Source organism: Nicotiana sylvestris, chromosome 1 (assembly GCF_000393655.2).
Source record: "Nicotiana sylvestris chromosome 1, ASM39365v2, whole genome shotgun sequence".
Classification (NCBI taxonomy): domain Eukaryota; kingdom Viridiplantae; phylum Streptophyta; class Magnoliopsida; order Solanales; family Solanaceae; genus Nicotiana; species Nicotiana sylvestris.
In genome coordinates this window covers 181,111,188-181,136,509 of record NC_091057.1, presented here as the reverse complement: position 1 = coordinate 181,136,509, position 25,322 = coordinate 181,111,188, and the positions used below count along the sequence as shown (strand labels likewise).

Sequence of the window (25,322 nt, the reverse complement as noted above, 5' to 3'; positions counted from 1 at the left end):
ATTTTTCGTGCTATATAATTAATTATACCTCAGTAATCAGAGACAAACCCAGTATTTAAAGGCGACGGGTGCACTTTTAGAATCAACAAAAATCTGCTTTGTAAAAATATATACACATATATATAGAGAGAATTTTTGCCGCACTTTATGGGTGCTGGTGACCTCTCTCGGTATAACATATGTTCGCCTCTGCCTCAGTTTCAAAATTCTTCTTGTTTTTTTTTTTTTACTTTTTCCTTCGGATTACATAAATAATTTTTTTACAGTCAACACATAAGGATCTAACTCTGTTCTATATGTGCCACATTAATTTTCGTGCTATATAATTAATTATACCTCAGTTTCAAATTAATTAAAGTCGATTATATGAATCACGTATATCCATTTTGCTTCCACTTTATTTGAGTGCATTTCATCTTAAAAGGCATTCCTGTTTTTCTTTTTTTATCTTTTTTTCTTCAACATAATTGATAAGGGTCTAGAGAAAATGTTCAACTGAATGAAGTAGCCAAAGTTAATTACTAGAATATTATTATATATATCACAGCTATTAATAATATTATTATTATTGCACCTAAGAATTAATGCGTAGGAAAATGGTAAGATAATTCCTTTTTGTTCCGTATTCACGTATTGTGATGCATACAATAAATAATCGTGTGAAAAACCAGACCAGTTTTCTTTGATAGTAAAAGAAATAGAACAATGACCTAAATGTTAAAAAATGAAGCAAAGGTCCACTCTAGGATGTTTAGTAGAGAGAAAATTAACCAACAAGGATTATGATGAAGCGGCAAGTTACTTTTGCTAGGGAGCATTTTACGCCTCCAATGTGAGATTTTTTGTCGCAAATCTGGATTTAATCAGATCGCAAACCAAAAAAAGTACTTAAGAAAATAAGTATTTGAGTCAGGGGCGAAGTCATCTTTTTGCTAAATGTTACGAAAAATTACATTATATACATAAGTAAAATATTAATTTTAGTTTGTATATAAAATATATTGAACACCTTTTATCGAATTTTTTTTAATATTTGAACATCCTTGGAGAAATTTCTTGCTTCGGCACGGCTTTGAGCGTATAAAGAGTTGCTTTCCAAATTCAAATAAAATCAAATTAGTGATTGCATCAGAATGATAGAAAAAGAAAAAAGGGGAGGTGCATCAAATGAATTTGGAAAGTATTGGGAGCTAATAACTGCTGATATATGGGAGTCAACACTGATGGGCTTGGCATACTAGTACTAGTAAACGAAACAAAGGACCCACACTCATTTCTTTACAAAGTCTTGGTTCCAATCTTTGACTCTTTCCTTTCACACTGATGTAACATTCTTGCATTTTATTGAAATTTAATTCCAAAAAACAACTTATTAATTAAGAATTATTTAAGATAATATAAAGGGTCTAATTGTATTATTCCACATGGATGTGTATAAGTTCCAACAGAAAGTCCGAATTCCATCGTTGTCTCAGTAATGTTTCAATATTTCATGAAATACATTAATAATGGTAAACCTGTTTAAAAATAAAGAAGAATTAACCTAAATAGCTATTTACGCAACCTCTTAAACTTAAAATAACTGATGGATATATAATATATAAATAATTTATAAATAATATGTGTATAACTATATATAATCAATGTATAATCCGTTTATACCGGCTAAGAAAAGTAAATAATGAATATAGTTGACTAATCCCTTTAATAAATGACATACAGCACATGAAACATGTATATTATTGGTATAACCAAGTACAAACATCGAGGTATAATTTGGCATTTTGTTAGTAGTATTTTTATAACAATATCTTTTTATCTCTCTATATATATTTTCTCCACTTGCTACTCAACTATGCAATACAAATGTTGCAAGTGCATCAATTGGTACTTCTGTTGTATATTTGTTAGCATAACATGCATGCTTGTGATGGCAAGTATATGATTCCTCTAATTTACTCAATCCTTTGACTTAAAAGAATACTTTCAATCGAGGTTGGACCATGAATAATTGGAAAGAAGATTTGACGTACGGGATTAACAGCTCACTAATACATAAGGATGAAACTCAATTGAATTGTATATCTCGGGGCCAAGGCTCAAACACTAGGCTAATGCTCTTAGGCATAATTCAAAGACGAGTTATGTATGGATTATAATATACGTTGAAATTTGTAATGCAATGATTATTTCTTGTTAGATAATATTTCTAAGGAAAAAAAATATAAATCTGAAGAATGTGAGGGTATTTTTGTCATTTAGATCATAATCCGTATATTACTAATACTCATATTCTATTCCGCATAAAAAATAAATACATAGATTCATGCCTATGTGGATAATTATGGGTTAAACACTTAAGGTTTTTAGTATTTAATTAATTAATATTTTTAAAGTTATGGGTTCATATCTATTATTTTTGTAATTTTAATAAATTTTTATATATATATTTTTACTCCACGTTGAAAGTTATGAATTCAATTGAACCCGTCGTTAGAACTCTACATACACCCTGTAGATTCGCGCATAATTTATTATGAATGTATTATTTGTGTGGAACAAAAATATGAACGAAAACAACGTTTTAATGATACATAGTTTATTTAGTGAACTCTGATTCCACCCACCTAACGGCTAACGGGCTCTGGCCTCTTGAGTGTACAATATGATATTTTATTTCAATTTAATTTAGTTCACAAAATCTTTACGAGATTTATCATTGAAAATCTCAAGATTTTCGTGTGTTATCATAAGATTTAAAGGGTGTCCACTACTAGTTCTCTTTGACCCTCATCAATTAGGCTGTTTGGTGAATCACCTGACAGATTATTTAAGTTTAATATTGTTTTTTTCTTCAAAAGTTTAATAATTGCTTTAAATATAAATAAACAGACAGAGATAGAGTCCCGACAGACACGTTATAATGTGAGTTGCAAATCAAATATGGACCACTGACCACAAGAAGATACTAGTATTTGGGCTATTGTACTTATTTAAATTGGACGTTTTTTAAATGTTATATTAATAAATGAAGAGAGACAAATCCATAATAGGACTTTTCAAAGTTTAAAGATTACTAGGGCTGATCTCTATTTTATATCTTTGTTTATAAATTATTACAACTAGCTAGTCTGTCATCTGTATCAGTATTTCACTAAATGTGGACTTGTTGTCTTATGTGTCAATTGTTCAAAGTTAGCTTTCATGGAAAATGCTGATCCACATAGAGGGAATTGGAAATTTCTCTATGTTGCATACTGAGTTTTGACCATCAGAGCAAATTTTGTAGCCTACAAACCAGGAAAAGATATTTTTGTTACGTAGTATATTATATGATTAAAAAAATGACCTTTGAAGTTAGGCCTAAATCAATACAAAAACTAGCTTATGAAGTGAGAATTGCCGAAAATCATAAATATAAACATAGGCGGACTTATGTGTACTGTTAAGGGGTCGCCAGACCCCGTAAACTTCGACAGACGTGTATACCTTAAAAATAATTATTTTAAATCACGTAGCACTAAAACCCTTTAGGGATACTGGCTGAGCAAAATATTATATCCTTGTCGCCTTAAAATCCTAGGTCCACCTCTGCATATAAAGATACCATCTCATCCCTAAAGAAGTGTGGATATTCAATACGCTCCGCACGACCGGGCTTGCCAATTGGAATGTGAATAATATGCTATGGGAGCCCAACATAATCCACGTAAATTCTTTGGTTAAAATCATCGTCCTGCAAAGCAATAATGCAAAGATTTTGATTATCCTTTCATCTAAATACAATGGTTTGTGTTTTCCCCAAAATTAGGTAACAATTAAATTTGAACGTGGTTTAAAGGATACGTAGATTAATTAAATACGAATAATTAAGAATAACAAATAAATGAATTAAAAATGAAATAAATGATGAAACCAATCGTAATGTTATGAACAAGCCTGATCTTGGATTGAATGGTGACCTCGTCCTCGATTCGACCCTCGGTTCGAGTCCAACAGTGAATGAATAACAGAACAAGTAAGCAAAATTCACAACAGTAGCTAGAAGGTAAAAATAGACCTTTGTTGCATTGAATTGCGTGTTACAATGTGTCAAACTAAAGAAAAACTTTCCCTTTATATAATAGGAGACTTTCAGTCCTAGTACAAGTCTAAAAAGGTAAAAATCTTCTTTTTCCGGTAATTGTTGATCCATAATTGTCATCGAACGAGATTCACGTCGTGATATTCGGTTGAGGGTGAGAGTTGAGGCTTCCTACCAGTCGTGCATAATCGTCCATCGTATCTCCCAAGGTCTAGAAATCATACTCGGTCCAGGGTGTGTTGTTTTACCACATCCGATGTCGGATACTTCGTTCATCCTTCCCGGGCTTCGACGAATCTCTGGCCCCGATTACCATCTCGCGAGTACGTGTTCCTCTCTCGTTCTTTCACCGGGAATCGGGATAGTATTACCCCCGATTTTATCTATACATAGATAATCCCCTCATTTTCCGGAGGGTAGATTTATCGAAACGACTGGAAATGAAAAGTGAACCCTAGTTTCTTCCTTCGTACGTTATGACCAAGTCGTTGGGTCAACGAAATGTCTCATCAGTCACGTCGTTCTGACTTCAGACACGCGTCATTCGTTGGTTGACTGTCCTTGAATGTGAAACGCCGCACATTGATTGTTCTCCGCATATAAAAACTCTGACCCCTTTTTCACTTCTCCACTTTCCGATTCTAGAATTCCCGACTTGCCTATAACTCCTTCAAATCTTCATACACTACTATTTATACCTTCAAATCTCCATCCTCAATCTTCGCACAATCTCTTTGAATATTCAACCTAGGCCTTTATATTTTCATCTCATCTTCAAATCTTCATATTTTTTCTTCAAACCTTTATATTTCTGAGATTCTGATGGCAAAACCTTACAAGTCCATACCTCAGCAAACCGCTCCTTCATCTTTCAACCTGGCCACAGACGCAGAGGTGCCCATTCCTAAGGTGGACCAGGAGCCTCCCTTGACCGAGGCAAATGAGCATGGAGGTACATATGCTCCGTTACTAAGAAAACACTGCCTACAATCCAGGTAGATTGTAACTGGGAGGGCAAGGAGGTGGTTGTCCCCTGTCTCGATGATGACTCACCACTCACATGTAGGGTAACTTAAGTGTTTACACTTAGCCTTTCACGCTTACCCTGGTGGACCCCATAGTTATTGACTTCTGCAAAAAAGGTATGAGGTCTCCCTTGGGCAGATTCACCCATCCATTTGGAGGATTGTAATCCTCCTCCGATACTTCGTGAACAACACCGAAGCACCTCGGTTCACCCTCAACCATCTTGTTTGTCTATATAATTGATGATAGACTATGATTACGTATTTTAGTCGCTTATTACTCTCTAGTTTACTACACTTTAATTGGCTAAACCCATAGCAAACATGCATGAGAATACTGCAAGTAAGAGAAATGTTTGGGGATTAACAAGTGCCATTTTTACAAGAATGATCAATTTCCTAAAACTCACAAGTTTGCTAATGAGGAAGAGAAGTTGAATTGTTTGGGATGATGAGTGAGCCAAATGAAATGGACTATATATAATATAGCAAAAGTATGGTCAAAATTATGAGAGACGAAAGTTGGTTGGTGAGATAGGAAAATTAGGGCAAAACACACTTTGTTGTTTTTCCAATGTTTCTTTCTTTCCAAGAGAGACCGGGTAATTAAGGAATTTACTATTCCCAAGTCCACCACTGAAAAGCAAATATTCTTCCACTTATAGCCTGTTTGGCCAAGCCTATTTTTGGCCAAAAGTGCTTTTTTTTTTTGCCAAAAGTACTTTTGGTAAAAACTTGAGGTGTTTGGCCAAGTTTCTGGAAGGAAAAAACTGTTTTGAGGAGAAGCAGAAGCAGTTTTGGAGAAGCAGAAAAAGTAGATTTTCTCCAAAAGCACTTTTTTGAGAAGTACTTTTGAGAAAAAATACACTTAGAAGCAGTTTTTTAAAGCTTGGCCAAACACTTAGAAGTGTTTACGTGACCCCAGGAAGGGTTAGGTTTGGACATGCACATCAATAAATGATTACGGCATGCCTACAAACCAGCCAGAGAACACAAACACAAAGAGAGGATGTGGGGTTTAGGATTCATACACATAGGGGAGCATTAATTAAAAGGGGCAGGGAACATATTTCATATGCTAGTAATGTAACTTGATTGCAGAAACATAAGCAAAGTAAATAAGAATAAGAGAAGTTGGGACAATTAAAGAAACATGTTGTTGTTGATGCTTGAAGATTAACTAGGACATACTAGTAAAAAGCAAAATGCAGAAAGAAAAAGTGAGCAAATTTCCACAGCCTAGCCTTGGCTTTCAGCCGGCTAGGCAAAGCAGTAGCACAAGGAGTAGTAGAGAAAAGAGAGAAAGTTTTTGAGTGAAGTGTGTGTTTTGAATTCAGATGGTTCGTCTTTGAAAGAAAAGAAAGTGGGTATTTATAGTTCTGAAAACAGGTGAAGAATAAGGTAATAAGTAATGCCTTAACACAAATATAGAAATAATCACAAGTTAGAATCAATTACACAAGTGATTTCCTTTAATTAAGGAATCACTGTTTAACGAGTAGTAACAGGTTCGAATAAGGAAAGAAATCAGTTTGATTATTGCTATATAAGGGATAGTAAAAGCATGCAGTGAGCAATCAAGTCTGATTACAAAAACATGCTTATTTTTGAAAAGGATTCAGCAAGGTAAAACATCACAGTAAAGGGAAAGGAATCAATTAATTTTAAACAGGCGAGTAGAATCAGGTCTCATATGAGAAAAGCTTTTGAAATCAGTCACAAAATCAAGGTCAATCAAGGAAGAAACATGCTTCTGTACTTCAGTATATAAATAGAGTGAAGAGAAACATCAGACATTGGCAAAAGAAACAACATACAATAGTAACAGAAATAAACATAGGATTCGGTAGTTAACAAAGTTAGATAGTCAGGGCTCACACGTATATCCAAAGTGAAGAAGAGAGTCAAAACAAGTACAGGTCTCACAGTAACAAGTGAGGAAACCTTTCGAGAAATCAGGGTTTCAACAATGGTCGAGTTAAAAGATAGTAAACTCAGAATCAGATGAATCACATAAAGAAAAAGAGAGTCTTAAATCGAGTCAAGTATTCAAACAAACAATTTCAAACCCAAAGACCTAGGGTTTTCAACAATAATTGAGTTTAAAATATGGTAAAACAAATAAGTCAAACAAGAATGAGGAACTTTAATCAAACTAGTACACAAAACAAACAGTTTCGAAGCTCGAAGGAGACCAAAAAGAATTAGGATTTTCAACATGCTGACTCAGATAGAAGAACAACATGAGCAAAACATAGCAAAATCACAAACAACATTAAAAATTGGAGAAGAGATCTTTTGAAAAACTTAAAGGAAAACCTTAACGAAAAGTCATTTTGAAAGGAAAGTTGAAGAACTTTCGAGAAAAACACTTAAAACATTCATAGCAAGTACAGATCTAAAGTAGGTCTGATAGAAAATCAAAAGATCTTAAAGATTAGGGTTTCAAAAAACCCAGAAGAGGTGAGAAATGCCTTGAAAGTTTCCGATCTAATCAGGAAAGTCAAGGAACTGCCTTGAAAGGCCATGGATGGCCGGAGAAAGGTCGTGGATGGACGGAGAAAAGCCATGAACAGCAATCGAGCAAGGACTGGACCAGATTCCTTTAAGGACTAGCCATGAAACCATAAAAACAAACACCCAGGAGCCATAGGAGGCCATTACACATCTTCAATGGCCATGGCAGGCCATGGATTATGTAGGGTTTAGGGCAGAGTAGGGTGGGGATAGATGGAGGCGGCTAGGGTTCGTGAGGTTTCAGAGAGAGTTAAGAGAGAAGAGGGATTCAGAGGCGACAGTTGGTGAGAAATGAAGTAGGGCAAGGGGTCGTTTGGGGTTAAAAAAGGAAAGGGCATATAGTGGTCATTGATTTAAATGATCAACGGCTGGGATTAAAGGAGTTAAGTGGGGATCCAGGTTTGGGTAAGTTTAGTTGGGTTAGGGGTCGGGTGCACATGATTTTGCCTTATATATGAATAATTCCCAAAATTCCAACAAAATAATTTTTCATTATTTTTACAATTTTTTGTGCATTTTGGTATCATTTTCTTATAATGGTTGCATTTTATTTGTGCATGTTGATTCATATAAAATACAAAAAAAAAATTATGCATTTGCATTTAGGATATAATTTTATATTTTTAGGATCAATTAGGGGTTAGTTTGTTTTAGAACCAAACATGAAAAATTACAAAATAGCTCACTTTCGCATTTTAATTGTTTTAATTGTAAATTTGGCGTAAAATAGGTTTTAAATAATTTTAGAATTTAATTAGTTTAGTTTTGAAATATATTAGGACTTTATTTTAATTGTTGCAATTGTATAAAATCAAAAAAATAAATAAATAAAAAACACAAAATTACAAAGAAGAAAACAAACAAGAACAAATTGGGCTTATCTCAAATTTAAACCCAAACTTCAGCCCAAATCAGCCTCCGACCCAGGCCTAGAACCCTCTTCCCATCCAGTCCAATTCGATAAGATCAAAACGATGCCATTTGACGTCGATTAATCCAAGCCGTCGAGGTTAACAAGATCAACGGCTCAGAGGCGGGGTAGGCGTCCTATAAGACTATCCGAAGGTCCCCCCCCACCCCATTCATCATCGTCTTCCTCAACCCCCACAAACCCTAGCCGTGCCGCCTTGAAAACCCTAGATCGCCGGTGGCGGTGGCGGCGCTAATCACCCCCAAATTTACACCCCTCGTCCTCCTCACTCTCCTCTTTCCATTCCTACCATTGGTTTCCCTCGAATATTGCCGGAGCTCGTCGAATCTCCGATTGAAGTTTCCGGACAAGTCGCAAGTTCATCCAAACAGGCCCAAAATCATACCACACCATCCTCAGACTTCCCTCAACCCAAATCAATGACCATTTTCCTTCGAATCCTGGTGAAGTAGCTCGGACTTCAAATCTGAAAATTTTCGGTCAAAACCCTAACACAAAATCTTGTGATTTTGGACCGTACTATCCTTAACCATGCGTTTATTGTGAGAACACATGGTTAGGGATGTTACGAGTCAAAAATTTGGAAAGATTTGAACAAGCAGTGATTAATCGGAGGTTTAGCTCCATTGGTAAGTTTTTCTTCAACTCTCTGAGTCGTTTTGTATTTAATATAGTCTCATATTCCCTTCTTCTTCTTCTCCCTTCAGTTTGTTTGATTTCTGGAAATCAGTCATAGTCAATTTTGGTTTATTACTGGTTCAGGCTTAAATTTCATTATGTTAGTTTAGTTCATGTCGTTGTTTCTAAGTCCGCTTTAGTTAACAGTAGGATTTAGGCTCTGACTCATCGTTACCTTAATTGGTTAGTTGGATTGGTTGTTTATCGATCATATTTTAATGTCGTCCATAGATAATAGTAGTTATTAATTTGAATGGCTAGTATTAATGTTAGCTCATGCTGATACCTGTTTTGATCGCCCTGTTTTTCTTTTTCTGATTGTTTAATGATTCTGGGTTTAGATGTTAGTTTAATGTTGACGGCTACTCTCGTTTGATTAATAGATTGTTAGAATATGCATTAGGATAAGTTGTATTTTAATTCAATCTTGATATTCTGCCTTAGAGTTGGACCTGGTTGGTTATAGCTGAGCAAATCTTTTGTTTTAGTTAACTTTAGTTAGATTTTAGCTGGGGTTAAAAGGATTGGGATCAGTTAGCATTGGGCTGTAAATTCCAGACTAGTAGAAGGGCATTTTAGGGATAGAAAAGTGCGGTTTCTTTGGGAATAGTAATTTCAAAATAGGGGTAAGGGTAGTATAGGTATTTTAGGGGTAAAAGAGCATCCTAGGGCCTTCTAGAAGGGTATTTTAGTGTAGATTTCAGCCAACTTAGGATATTAGCTTGGGAAACAAGTCAAGAAATGAGGGGCTAAACTGAAAATAGGGGAGGGACTAAAAAGAAAACCAAAAATCTGATTAACCCTCTTGGTAGCACCTATAAAAGGGCATCAAATGCCTTGAGGAGGGGTCTTCTTTTTGGAGGAAAAATTTCACTATTTCATAGCTAGTTTAGTTTTCCAGAAATTTTCCTTTCTAGTTCCACATGCAAAGTAGAAGTTAGAAATTCAACAACCAAAAAAGCAAATAGATTCATAAAAATTCAAAAAACATGTACTGTTTCATTCGACTACGAAATTGATTTTCTGGTTTTAGTAGCTGAGATACAAATCTCAGTTCCTTTTCTGGTGATTTGAGTAGTTAGAGCAATTTCTGGTTGGTTCAAGTAATATTGGGGTTGCAGTCAGTCTGTTTTGGTTCCATTTGTTGAGTTTTCGAGTTTGGGGTGTCCTGGTTGTTTAAAAATTCAGTGTTGAGTCAAAATTTTGGATTCTGAGTTGCTGGGTTGTTGATTCCTCTGTTTGGATTGCTGAATTTGCTCCTGAACTACACTGTTGCATTGCAGCTTCTGATCCATTTTTCTTTTGTTTCCTTTCAAATCTCAGGTACATGCTCTCAGCCTGTTTGTTGTAATGTGAACATGGAATACAATTGTTGCCCTGGAATTGCAATACAAAAAGGATTAAGTTTAGATATTTCCACGTTTGTTTGATACTCACAGTTGTCTTAATTGAATTGTATATGCGAGACATCTAACTAGGCTGTATAACTGTATAGTTGATATATGGCATATAGACATGGTGTATTGTAACTGAGTCATCATGGTGGTTAACTTTAGTTTTAGAATGAATGCTGTCAGTATAGTATATTATGGTTTACAGAAAAAGAAATGAGGCATAGAAACAGTAGTATTTTTAAACAATGTCTCTGTTGCAATTGTTAATGTCAACAGGTAATTGTTAATGATTAGTTTGTGAGTTCTAGTACCTTAGTGACATAATTTGAATAAGTATGACAAGTTCAGGATTACATTTGGCTTAACTTATCATTTTGATAGTGCTCAAGGTGACTCAATAATTGAATAGTTAAATGGTTGCCCGCAGCTCGTCATTTGTAGTATAATAGCATGTTAGTTCAATGGGGGGTATGTAATATGGATTTAATTAAGAGATGGGTCCAAATTGGTGGTTTGTCAATTCAGGGGATCGATTCCCAGACCTCAGCGAGCTCAACTGCTATGGGCCACTCCAGGCCCAACGCTTGCACTCACAAGAGTCTTCTTCCCAATTGTGCTGGGCCCTTTGAGGCCCAAGACCGGTTGTACGTTCCTTCTGTGTTGGATATTTGGGTCCGAGTTTGAATTCGAAGCCCGAGTTCGGATAATAATCAATTAGGATTTTCTTTTTCTTTTAGGGACAAAACCAAAAAATAGAAAATTGTCGTCACTTTTTTTAGGTTGGCCCTTTTAACAAAAATTGATGAGACAAGCCTCGCCGAATAAAATAAATTGCGGGGTCCTCAATAAATGGTTATTAAAAATGATTAGAATTTGGGAGGGCCATTTAGCGAACTTCACGGCTTTCTCCAAAATAATATTACGTTAGAATCTTTAGGCGCGATTTTAATTAAATTACCTTCTTAAACTCGGGTGCGCATTGATGCGACCCAAATCCAAATCTCGACGAAGTCGAAATGTGTTGATAACCATGGGTGCATTGATTGCGACGTGGTTCGAAACGCGTTTTCACGACGTTGCAATTCTTTTAAAATAAATAATGATGAAAAACGGTTTACGAATAAAAGGCACATAAGCTAGCATGTATTAAAATCAGATAAAATCAAATACAACAGTTAAGCGACCGTGCTAGAACCACGGAACTCGGGAATGCCTAACACCTTCTCCCGGGCTAACAGGATTCCTTAATCGGATTTCTGGTTCGCAGACTGTAACAGAGTCATATTTTTCCTCGGTTCGGGGTTCAACCGGTGACTTGGGACACCATTAATCTCCCAAGTGGCGACTCTGAATAATTAATAACTAAATCCCGTTCCGATTGTCCTTTAAATGGAAAAACTCCTTTACGCCCTTACGGGTGTAGTGAAAAAGGAGGTGTGACATCGGGTTTAAATAAAATTGGGCCAGAAAATTGGGTCTGATTTGGGGTTCAAATTAGGCTATAATTGGAATGAGATTGGGCTATTATTTAAATAGCCAATTTTCATTTTTTAAATTATAAAAAATAGTAAATTAATTTCTGGAAATAAATTGAAAGAACTAAAATGATTTATAACATATAATTAACCATTTAAAAATATTGGACTTAATTTTATAAATATAAAATATAATTTAATCTTAAAAGGGCTAATATTGTAATTATATGCAATTTAGCTTTAAAATACTAAATAATTTTGTAAAAATATGTAAAAAATTACCTTAGATATATTTCAACATAAATATAAAAGTCCAATAAAGGAATTACCAAATAATAATTTTGAAAATAATTATTGGGGTTTTAAAGATAAAGGAGGGAAATAATTTGATTTAAAAATCTTTATAAATTATGAAAATTAATAAAATATTTGGATATGCTTACATATGCATATATATGCCATTTTAAGGGTATTTTATATATTGAAAATATATATATATAAAATTGGGTATCAACAAGGTAACACAAGAAACCTTCCTCCTTTTCGTTTTTCTCTATTGATACTTCTGCCGTGATGTTTGGCGTTGGCTAGGGTTTCTTTTTTTTTTCTAACCCTTTTCCTTTTGCTTCTGGTTTGGTTACGCCAACAGCCCTTTCCCTTTCTTTCTTTTTGATTTGGCCAGAGAAAGGGGCTTCAGCCCTTTTCTTTACTTATCTTTTTTTTTTTTGATTTGTTTTTTTTTAAAGTTAGTTTCTTCTTCTTATTATTTTGTAATGATCAATATACCCTCATAAAAATATAGGGTATTACATATCCAAACGACAAATATTATAGCAGTAGGTGCCGAATTTGGTTATGAAAGAAGTCTTTTCTTGGTCATTTGAATCTATCCGAATTTGGTTGTACCCGGAATAGGCATCGAGAAAACTGAGTATCTCGTGCCCGGCCGTTGCGTCGATCATTCAATCGATGTTAGAGAAGGGAAAGAATCCTTAGGTCACGCTTTGTTTAGGTCTTTATAATCTATACACATCCTTAGTTTATTTCCCCTTTTACGTACTACCACTACGTTATCCAGCCAATCCGAGTATTTAACTTTTTAGATGTATCCAATTTTTAGTTTGGATACCTCATCCTTGATGAATGCATGTTTCATCTCGGACTGTGGTCTCCTCTTCTGCTTAACCAGATAGAACTTCGGGTCCAAACTTAGCTTGTGAATGGTTACCTCCGGCGGGATCCCTGTCAAGTCAAAATTGGACCAAGCAAAATAATCGCCATTAGCTTTAAGAAAAATAATAAGTTTTTCTAAGCTAGGAGGTTGACCCCATGCCCATGTATACCTTTCGATCCGACAAATGCTCAATTAATATGACTTGTTCCAATTCTTCATACGTTTTTTAGTGGCTTCGGTGTCATCAGGAGCTATGAATGATCTCGGGACGCCATAATCGTCCTCCTCATCTTCTCCTCGTTCTTCCTATTTCTCCGATTTGGTCAAGGCCAGTATCAATGATTGCTATTTAATCTCTTCCTTTTTGGTTGGTTCCGTGTTCCTTGATGTCGAAACCGAGGGCACCGGGATTACTTCGTCGATGACAAACATCTCCTTTACGACCGACTATTCTCCGTAGATCGTTTTGACTCTCCCACGTGGGAAATTTCAATGCCTAGTGCAAAGTCGAGGGTACTTTCCTCATGTTGTGGACACATTGCCTTTCGAATAGATTGTTGTACCTCATGTCCCCTTTGATCACGTAGAACTTCGTTTCTTGGATTGTCCCACTGTTGTTTACTGGCAAGATTATCTCTCCTTTCGTGGTCTCACATTCCATGTTAAATTTGTTCAATACCCGTACTGCCGGTACAATTTGGTCCTGTAACCCTGATTGCTCCACGATCCTTCATCTGATGATGTTGGTCGAGCTATATGGATCAATCAACACACGTTTAAATCGAGATTTATTAATAAGCAAGGATATTACCAATGCATCGTTGTGAGGTTGTACAATGCCCTCGACATCTTTATCACTAAACGAGATTGCTCCCTCCGAAATATAATCCTGGGTGCATTTTTCCCTTGTTATAAATACTTTAGTGCGTTTCATCATTGGCCCTTGGGGAACATCGACACCTCCGATGATCATGTTGATAACGTGCTGAGGCTCCTCTTGTTCGACCTGTTTGTTGGCATTCCTGTTCTTGAAGTGGGTTTTGGCTACCTCACTCAGGAATTCTCGGAGTTGCCCGTTGTTGAATAACCGGTCAACTTCTTCTCTTAACTGTCACCCATCTTCGGTCTTGTGACTGTGAGTTCCGTGATATTTACACATCAAAATAGGATCTCTCTAGGTAGGATCGAACTGCAACAAAATAGGGGTTATTTGGTCTCTTTGATGTGCCCTATGGATAACACGATGCTCGCAGCGTCCACGTTGAAGTTGTACTCCGACAATCTCGGTAATTCCCTACTCTCGAGCGGCCTGTCAAACCCATTTGGTCTCTTCTGATCAAGAGCCAAGACCACTAGACCCAAATCCATTTCCCCTTCGGTCTGCGCTGTATGGTTGATACCGATTTCTGATTGGTCTTGGCTCTTGATCAACGACTCTCTTCTATCATCGGCCTTGATGGGATAAACATATCCAGAAGGGCCCCGAATTGGTCGTCCTCGACCCTAATCTTCGACTGATACCTATTGTGGACGTCGGCCAAGGTTACCGTTGGGTACTATACCAAATTCTATTTTAGCTGGCCAAGGAACTTCTGGGATTGAGCCCCTGAGTGAATGCCTGAACGGCCCGGTCATCTGCAACCGGTGGAAGGTCTATCCGTTCCATCTAGAACCTTGACAAGAACTCCTTAAGCATCTCGTTATCCCTCTATTTGACCTTGAAAAGATATGACTTTCTGGTCTCGACCTTGATGGCCCCGACGTAGGCCTTTACGAAAGCATCTGCAAGCATAGCAAACGAGTTAATAGAATTTGGGGGCAAGTTGTGATACCATATCATTGATCCCTTGGACAAGATCTCCCCAAATGTCTTTAGCAACACTGATTCGATTTCGTCATCTTCCAAATCGTTCCCCTTGATTGTACATGTATAGGAGGTCACATGCTCATTTGGATCTTTGGACCCATTATATTTTGGGATGTCGGGCATACAAAACCTCTTTGGGATCGGCTTGGGTGTCACGCTCGGAGGAAAAGGATTCTGAATGAACTTTTTGGAGTCTAGTCCCTTCAATATCGGGGTGCTCTCTGGGTCTGATCGACCCTGGAGTTGTATGTTTTCACCTTTTTGTCATTAGCCTCATTCTTTTTCTCACTTGACTCTACCCTTCTCGTCAATGCTTCGAGCATTTTCATTATCTCAGGATTTACCTTAGGCTCGACTTCACCGTTCTCTTGGTAATTTGTTCGTCTCTTCGGGTGCTTTCTCGGGATCGTTCAGGCTCGGCCTTGTTGGGGACGTGGCTTTGATTCTGCAGCTGTGCTATTGCCACTTCCTGAGCCTGCAACATTTTGAAAATCAACAGTAGGTTCACCCTATTACCTTCGACTTCTGGCGGTTCTCGAGTTGTTGGTCGGGGTCCCCCGCGAACATTATTTTCGAGACCAGTTGGCAAATTAACGTTGATAGACACCTGTGAGTTATCATCAACCGGGTTGGCAGCTGGGACACCGTTGGGAACGGCAGGAAGCACATCGTTGCTGGGCACCAAAAATTTTCGCCATGATGGCCAGACTCATCGTCAACGTTCAAGTGAGCAGACTGAGAATTTGACATTTTTGGGCTGACCTAAAATTAAGGTTTCAAAGAACAATCGTAAAATAGGGTGTATTGTGGAGATTCGTATAAAATCACCACTATTATTCTTAGCCCCACGGTGGGCACCAAACTCTTTTCCCCAAAATTGGATAACAATTAAATTTGTACGTGTTTTAAAGGATACATGGATTAATTCAACACGAATAATTAAAATAACAGATAAATGAACTAAAGATGAAAAAAATGATGAAACCATTTGTAATGTTATGAACAAACCTGATCTTGGATTGAATAGTGACCTCGTCCTCGATTCGACCCTCGGTTCAAGCCTAGTAGTAAATGAATAACAGAACAAGTAAGTAAAATTCACAACAGCAGCTAGAAGGTAAAAGTAGACTTTTATTGCCTTGAATTGCGTGTTACAGTGTGTCAAACTAAAGAAAAACTTCTCATTTATATGGTAGGAGAGTTTCAGTCCTAGTACATGTCTAAAAGGGTAAAAATTTTCTTTTCTCGGTAATTGTTGATCCATAATCGACATCGAGTGAGATTCGCGCCATGATATCCGGTTGAGGGCGAGTATTGCGGCCCTCTATCAGTCGTGAATAACCGTCCATCGCACGTCTCCCGAGGTCTAGAAGTCATACTCGGTCTGAGGTGTGTTGTTTTACCGCGTCCGATGTCGAATACATCGTTCATTCTTTCCGAGTCTCGATGAATCTCTGGCCCCGATTGCAATTTCACGGGTCCGTTTTCCCCTCTCGTTCTTTCATCGGGAAATCGGGATAGACATTACCCCCGATTTACCCGTACACAATTTCTTATTATAGTTCGTTAGTAGTAATCTCAAAAATTCCTTGATTAAAATGTGGGGCTTGCCCAGAAAATAAAAAAGGAAAGGAAAAGACGGCAATTAATTTTTTTTTTTTCCGTTTTCTGTTTTTTTTTTTTTTTTTTTTTTTTTTTTGTTTCAGTACAAGCGTAGAAACAGGCTTTCTCACACAGTACAAAAATTACGACGAGTTGGTTAGATCAAGTTATATAATTTTCCAGGTATTATTCAGTGTGCGTTTGTTATGATTTAATCAAAAGTTTTTTTTAACCTTTAAAACTGTTTTAGCACATCTTTTGAAAAAAAAATATAGCAAAAAACTTTTTTTAAAATTACATATTAGGGGGGAAGGAGGTGGAGTGAGGCCGTAAATTTGGGAAGAAATGGAAGAAACCCCGTTGATGAAATTGGAGCTGTACATCTAAATTTCTTTTCTTTTTTTGGGTCCAAAAGAAACTATTTATATTAAGTTTACGGTGGCATAGTACAAGGAGCTAAGTGTTGTAGTGTGAGTCACACTAAGTTTTTTTTGGTTTTTTACCCGGTGTCCGATACTCATATTGATGCCCAATTATATCCGTATTCGCACCGTGTAGGGTCCATTCGGGGAAAGCGCTTCTACCAAAGTGAGTCACACTAAGTGCTGTAGTGTGAGTCCCACTAAAAAACTATTTATATTAAGTTTACGTGTGACCGTTAATAACTCCAATGTCGTAGCGAACTTCTTAAAAACAACTATCTAAAATGTTTTTGGTTTTATAATATTATTCTAGACATATGCACCCAAACAAATTATCCTAAAATCATTTTAAAACATGTCCAAACGTCACCTTTTAAATTTAGAAAAAGTCCAAATTCAGATACATTATTCCCCTTCTCTTTAAAATTTTATTTGCACAAAAATGAGAAACCAAAATTTAGTAAAAAGGAATATATTTGAGTTTTTGGTCAAGAATTGTATTTGATTCCAAAAAACAAAATAAAAAATGCATATATGTTTCAAATTTTGGTAGTTGCAGGTAATAATATTGGACCCAAGAGTCCCTTTCAGTTACCAATAAATAACTGAATTTGTAGATTAGGTGAATGAAAATCAAATGTCAGGAAAGATACTTCCACATGTCTTTCTTAGCTTTTAATAATATTTCTGTTTCAGCCAAAAAAAAAAAAAAAAAAACTTTCACTTGATAATGTCAGCTCTAAAGCAATAATATATATTCAAACAGTAGGTTGTCGTGATGTATTTTTTCTCCATAAAAATCGAGCAATACTTTGAATCAATCACGATGAACGACATTTCTTGATTTCTCCTTTTTATTTATTTAATCTATGGCCAAAATCAGTGTATCTCTTGAGTGAAGCATTTGCGTGAATTTTCTTAAATTAGTATTTAATTATCAAGAAGCGTTGGATCGCAGTTTTAGTTGATGCTGAGAAAGAATGTCTCTTGATCAAATGGTGTCTGGCCACATTTCATAACAGCGCAACTTCTCTCTGAATAAGGAATAATATACATCTTATAATTAGTATACAATCATTCACGTCTAATTAGTTTGGGTACATATTGGTTACATTTTTTAATCAGCCAACCCATAGTATTTCTTCTTTACTCTGAAAGAATCTTCTTTACTTAGTCGGAAAAATTAAACTTAATCAGCTCCCCACCTTCTTAAAATTAAAGAAGTAGGCTAATTATACAAGTGGGATCTAAAAAACTAATAATGCACGAATATACGTCAACGTATGAGATTTGCCTATGTTTTCTTTTTCTTGTTTCCTTTTTTTCTCCTTGTTTAATTTCGTTTGTAAAGGGGTGCTACAAATTATAGATGAATATTCTTTATTATTTTCAATCATTAAAGGAATACAAGAAATTTAAGTTCAAAAACAAGAAATTTAAATTCATGTCAATGAGTTCTTAACTTACATCAGAGATTTTTATATACGATTCTTATATAGCTATGGAAATATAGATTTCTAGATTTATTTATAATCTAATTGAACTTTGTAAATAGGTCGATGGGAAAAATAAAATTCCCCACCTTGGAATAGAAATGATATTTATTCTTTTGTCTAACAAAAAAATTAGTATTCAATAAATAGATAATTTTCTAATTCTATTATTTTATATATCAATCATAAAAGCTAAGTGAGTTCCATTATGTATTAGTTGGTGAACTAATCAATATTAAATATGAATGGAAAATGGTTAAATTATTCAATTGTTATATCTAACTGAATTCTCGTACTGATATGTGTTGGTTTCTGCTATCTTTTTTTGTTATACTTGTAAATAATAATTCTGGAGAAAAGAATGTTAGCGTATAAACGTAAATATAAATGAAACAGTAACTAATTCGAGCCCATTGAATTCACAGTGTTTCCTTAAGGAATTTAATCTCCTCCTAGTATCTCAAGGTTATGGATTATTTCCTCCCAAGATAGAACGAATTACACATTGGTGTAGCGGTACTTCAAACCCCAATGTTTCTGTGAACACAAAGTTCGGCAGCAAATCACACTTACAGTTGCTTTGTTTGTAATTTAAAACAATGCAGAACAAGAGAGGAGAACTGATATTAGGCTAGATTTATGTCATTTGACGATTGTTTTGCCCCAACTTGATTATGTTTCAATGCTCTAATATAATCAAATGATGAAAAATGAGCTCTAAATTGTGTTGCAGGAATGAGGAGCTTATATAAGGCCTTAAAGATGTGATTGGAGCTGCATTGAAGCAAGAAAGACCCCTAGGAGCTGAGTAAGCGAGACGACGAGAAAAAGAATCGACCAAATGAACGCCTGGACTAGCGCGGCCATTAGCACGTCCACTAGCGCGACTGCGTTAGCCCAGATGGTCGAGGCAGAATGGTAAGGCTACTAGCGCGGCCATTAGCGCGCCCACTAGCGCGGCCGCGCTATCCCATTTCCGGAAAATAATTCCTAGGGATAAATTTGAAAGTCTGAGGGGCAAATTCACTTAACCTATAGAAGGTCAAGCTCGCCCAAGGAGTAGGTGTGCACCTTTTGATAGCTGAGAGCAAGAAAAGGAAAGGCAAGAGGCAAGGAGGAGTATTCTACATCAAGTTTTTCTCTTCTTCCTTTTGTTTTTATGATTTGTAATGAATTTAATTATTATGATGAACATCATTGTTATGAGTAGCTAACTCTTTTAATCTAAGGTTTTGGGTGAACCCGTTGTGGATGAACTTGTTGTTATATTAATATAGTTTGAATTGATTGTTAATCTCTATTTGTTCAACTACGTTTTGATTTTGGTTAGTTGAAAGGATCCTCAATTAGCCGTTCTTATTTATTATGTAACTTCTTGAGAGAGAGTGCATATTTAGGTAATTGTTTGAACAACATCACTTCCGGAGTATAGGAGAGAGTCATAACCGAGGGTTTAGAGGTTGGAGTAGAGATAACGATACCTCGGGTGCGATCTAAGTGAACTGTAATGCGAATCTAGCAAGTGTAGCTTGAGAGAGTTCGTCTAGTAAATTATCATAATTACTTGAGAGAGAGTTATGATAGCTGAAGAATTCATGATCGATAGAGACAACTAATTCATAACTATAAGAAACATACGACTAAGGAATTCAACAACGGGGGAAACCATTACCTTAGACCTTTATTCCAATTGTCTATAACTGCGTAGTAGTTAATCTTCGTTTTATCAATTCTTTTAGTTGGAGTAGTGACCATAACACCACTTGTTATTTACAAAGTTTGAGAAGGTTGACTCATAAGAATTTAGTACTTTAAAGTCTTCTCTTGATACGTTAATTCCCTGTGAGATTCGACTCGGGGAATAATACCCCAGATTATATTTGCAATGCCCGCTTAGTCTTTTAATAGACACAGTTGAGCGTGATCAAATTTTGGCGCCGTTGCCGGGGATTTAACGGTATTATCAATTACGATTGAAAGAAGTACAAAAATTCTTAGTGTAGTTAGTTCTCTCTATACCCAACTTTTACATTGAAATTTTAACGTTTGTCGACTTGGTTGCACAGGTGCATGCCTAGAAACTCATCGAGAACTGGTGAAGTATTTGAAGCATTACCAGATCCCGAGAAATTTTTCAAGGCCTTGAATCGGGCCAACCGGAAAAACAAACAACAACAAACAACTGACCCATTAGAAACAACAATGGGATATCACGAAGAACACCCAGCTGTACCAATAGCGCCAATGGCACCTTTTATGCCAGAGGCGGCTCTCTATGACTGGCACAGCCCACAGCTGAAAATCTGGCCACCTCGATTTTAGTCCCGCAGATACAAGCTGAATCCTTCCAAATCATGAATAACATGCTGCATTTGTTGCAAAACAAGGGATTATTTTCGGGGTCACAAATCGAATATCCTCAACAACATTTGAAAATTTTTCTGTCAATCTGCAAAACCCAAAGGCAGTCCAATGTAACTCCAGAAGCAATCAAGTTACTATTATTCCCATTTTCAGTGACAGGAGCTGCTCAGACCTGGTTAAACTCACCCCCATAAATTCCATAACTACTTGGGAGGAGTTAGTCAGGCAATTCGTGAACAAGTTCCACCCCCCAACAAAACCGCGCAACAGATTGATGACATTTTGAGTTTTAAACAGAGACCAATGGAACCGTTGCATGAAACATGGGAGCGTGTTAAAGGGATGCTGGTCATATGTCTGCACCATGGCATTCCAGATTTGATGTTGGGACAGCGGTTCTACATAGGATTGTTAGATAGCGTGAAGAACATTGTTGATGCTTCAGCCGGTGGAGCATTTTTGAGTAAAACATGGAGAAAAGGTCAAGGTCTGCTTGACAAGATGGCATAGAATTTGGGATGGATAACCAGAAATGCACCAATCACTCCAGTGGTACACTTAGTACCTTTAGATCCATCCAATTCAATGGCTGAAAATATGGCCACCTTATTGACACAGATGAGCATATTCACCAAAAAGGTGGAAGAGTCAGGGCAAAAGTAGCAGGTACATATTGTAGATACTACTAATGGGGGCTTGTGCACATCTTGCATTAGTCAGCCAATTGGTAACCAGTGGAAAGAAGAACACGATCATCAGCATTACCCTGAAGATATGAACTATGTGACTAATTATGGGGGCCAGAGACAGGGTAGTCAGAGTTGGGGCCAGCAGAATCAACAGCATAGGCCATCCCAATCACAGTTCAACAGTGGTAATGTGGGAGGTATGAGGCCCCACAACAATATAGCACCTTAACCAAGGCCACATGGATACAATAATCAGAATCAACAGCATGGGTATCACCCTCCTCAGCAGCAATATAGTGGAAGGCAGAAAGATGGGTTTGCTAAACTGGAAGCAATGATGCAACGGGTTATTGGGTCTAATGCAAATATTAGCAAGAGAGTAGATGCACATGATTCAGCGATCAAAAATATTGAAATGCAGATGGGCCAAATTTCGATGTCTCTGAACAATCGCCCTCATGGAACACTACCTGCAGATACCCAGGTAAATCCAAAAGATCAAGTACCGAAGCAGATGATGGCGGTGAGCCTATGAAATGGCAGAGATTTGGATGTCGAGCAAGAAAGGTCTCGAGAAGCCAAGAAGGATGAGACACTCATATCAGTGCCCATTGAGTTGGATGAATCAACGAAACTGACAGAGGTGACAGTCCAGCCTGCCCAGGAAGAAAGTAGCATTCAAATGGAGACCGAGAAAGAAGCTGAGATAGCACAGGAACCAATGGTTGATGTGGCAGCTGATAAAGATCGAAGCCAAATGATTGGAAAGAAGAGACCTCATGCGCCCTTTCCTCAGAGGCTAGCTAAGTACCAAAAAGATGGGCAATACAAGAAGTTATTGGAGTGCTAAAACAAATCCAGGTAAATAGTCCCTTGATTGATGCTTTGAAAAAGATGCTTGGGTATGCAAAAATGATGAAAGACTTAATGTCCCAAAAATTTCATTTCCAAGACTTGGCCACAGTTACTCTTACTCAGACCTGTAGTGCAGTGGTGACTAGAGCAATTGCGGGAAAGCTGTCTGACCCAGGGAGCTTTACAATCACATGCACTATTGGTGATTTGCCTTTGCTAAAGCACTGTGTGATCTAGGGGCCAGCATTAATCTTATGCCCCTAGAAATTTATAAGAGGCTGAGTATTGGAAGAGCTAGACCCACCTCTATGTTGTTGCAGCTGGCTGACAGGACGGTAAAGTGACCCTCTGGTATTCTGGATGATGTATTGATTCAGGTAGGAAATTTATGTTCCCTGCAGATTTTGTAATCTTAGACTGTAAAGTGGAAGAAGAGATTCCCATAATTTTGGGAAGACCATTCCTGGCCACGGGTAGAGCTTTAATTGATTGTGAAACTGGGGAGTTAAAGATGAGGTTGAACGATGAAGAGACAACATTCAACGTGCAGAAATCTATGAGGCGATCAAGTGAATTCACCAATTGCTCTCTTATTGATGCCGTGGATGTAATCGTAGAGACCGATGATGAACTGCTGACTATTGAAGACCCCCTTGATGCGTGTTTAATGAATTTAGATGAGGTAAAGGGAGAAGAACTGGCTGGATGGGTGATGGCATTAGAGGGTAGAGGGTTCTGGGATAGAACTCTTGAATTTGAGCCCTTGCACCTGGAAAATAGAGAAACTCCTCCAACCAAGCCATCAATCGAAGAACCACCAAAGCTGGAGTTAAAGCCATTGCCAGCCCATCTCAGGTATGAGTTTCTTGGACCTGACTCCACATTACCTGTTATTATCTCATCTAGTTTGTAAGATGTGCAGGCTCAACAACTCTTGCAGGTACTTAAGGAATGCAAGACTGCCATTGGGTGGACCATGGCAGACATAAAGAGGATCAGCCCTGCATACTGTATGCACAAAATTTTACTAGAAGAGGGACACAAACCTTCCAGGGAACACCAAAGAAGGCTGAACCCCAATATGAAGGATGTGGTGAAGAAAGAAGTGATCAAGTGGTTAGATGCGAGAATCATTTCCCCAATTTCTTATAGTAGCTGGGTTAGCCCAGTTCAATGTGTACCTAAAAAGGGTGGCATGACGGTAGTTAAGAATGATAACAACGAATTGATCTCTACAAGAACCGTCACAGGCTGGAGAATCTGCATGGATTATAGAAAGCTAAATCTAGCCACCCGGAAGGACCATTTCCCACTTCCTTTTATTGATCAGATGTTAGATAGATTGGCAGGGAGATCACACTTCTGTTTTCTGGATGGATACTCGGGGTACAACCAGATTTCTATTGCCCCAGAGAATAGGTAAAAGACTTCATTTACTTGCCTTTACGGAGTGTTTGCCTTCAGGAGAATGCCATTTGGTCTTTGTAATGCACCTGCAACATACCAACGATGCATGATGGCCATTTTCACAGACATGGTGGAAGACATTATGGAGGTCTTCATGGATGATTTTTCAGGGGTGGGAAATTCGTTCGATGAATACCTAACAAATTTAAATCGTGTACTGAAGAGGTGCATCGAGACGAATCTAATGTTGAATTAGGAGAAGTGCCACTTCATGGTACAAGAAGGAATCGTCTTGGGACATTTAGTGTCGAGTAAAGAGATTGAAGTTGACAGAACCAAAGTCGACGTGATAGAAAAACTTCCACCTCCCATATCAGTCAAGGCTATTCGTAGCTTCTTCGGACACGCTGGCTTCTACCAGCGATTCATCAAGGATTTTTCCAAGATCGCCAATCCCTTCTGCAAGCTGCTCAAAAAAGATAACCCATTTTGTGTTTTCTGATGATTGCAGGGTGGCTTTTGAGGAACTAAAGAAGCGGCTAGTCATAGCACCAATTATAATTGCTCCCGACTGGGAGCAACCGTTTGAACTCATGTGTGATGCTAGTGACTACGTTATGGGAGCCGTGTTGGGACAACACAAGAATAAGGTAATGGGAGCCGTGCCTAATTCGTTGGGTGCTGCTTCTGCAAGAGTTTGACTTGGAGATTCATGACCGTAGGGGCACGGAGAACCAAGTCACTGATCATTTGTCACGCCTTGAAGGTGCTGAAAATGCAATTGAGTTTGAGGATATTCTGGAAAACTTTCCAGACGAGCAGCTGCTAGCCACAAGTGTGGACGATGTGCCATGGTATGCTGATATTGCAAACTATTTGGCATGCGGCATTGAACCATATGAACTCTCCTATGTTCAAAAGAAATGATTTTATCGTGATTGCCGAAACTACTACTGGGATGAACCACTTTTGTTTAAAATTTGTATTGACAACATGATCCAGAGATGCATCCCCGAGATAGAAAAATGTTCTGTTTTGCAGGCTTGTCACGCGTCACCTTATGGAAGACATTTTTGAGGAGTTCGGACAGCAGTGAAAGTGTTAGAGGTCGGGTTCTACTTGCCAACAATCTTTAAGGATGCTCACCAATGGGTAAAGGGCTGCAACGAATGCCAAAGAATGGGAAACATATCCCGTAGACATGAGATGCCCATGAATCCAATTCAGCAAGTTGAGGTGTTCGATGTCTGGGGAATTAATTTCATGGGTCCCTTCGTCAGTTCTTACGGTAATAAGTACATACTTGTTGCAGTAGATTTTGTATCCAAATGGGTGGAAGCTGCAA

At 37.4% G+C, this 25,322-nt stretch overlaps 1 protein-coding gene and 1 non-coding gene across 2 annotated transcripts; one reads left to right on the top strand and one right to left on the bottom strand.

The window, feature by feature from the left end:
* Positions 1 to 21,290: 21,290 nt before the first annotated feature.
* On the bottom strand, positions 21,291 to 21,397 carry LOC138882009 (small nucleolar RNA R71). Its single transcript, XR_011403471.1, has one exon. It is a non-coding gene; the product is annotated as a small nucleolar RNA R71 (small nucleolar RNA).
* A 1,230-nt stretch (positions 21,398 to 22,627) lies between these two features.
* Positions 22,628 to 23,483, top strand: LOC138877612 (uncharacterized). The gene is made up of 2 exons (XM_070157239.1): positions 22,628 to 22,796; positions 22,948 to 23,483. The coding sequence occupies exons 1-2, from the start codon at positions 22,628 to 22,630 to the stop codon at positions 23,481 to 23,483; spliced, it is 705 nt and encodes a 234-aa protein (XP_070013340.1).
* The last annotated feature ends 1,839 nt before the right edge of the window (positions 23,484 to 25,322 follow it).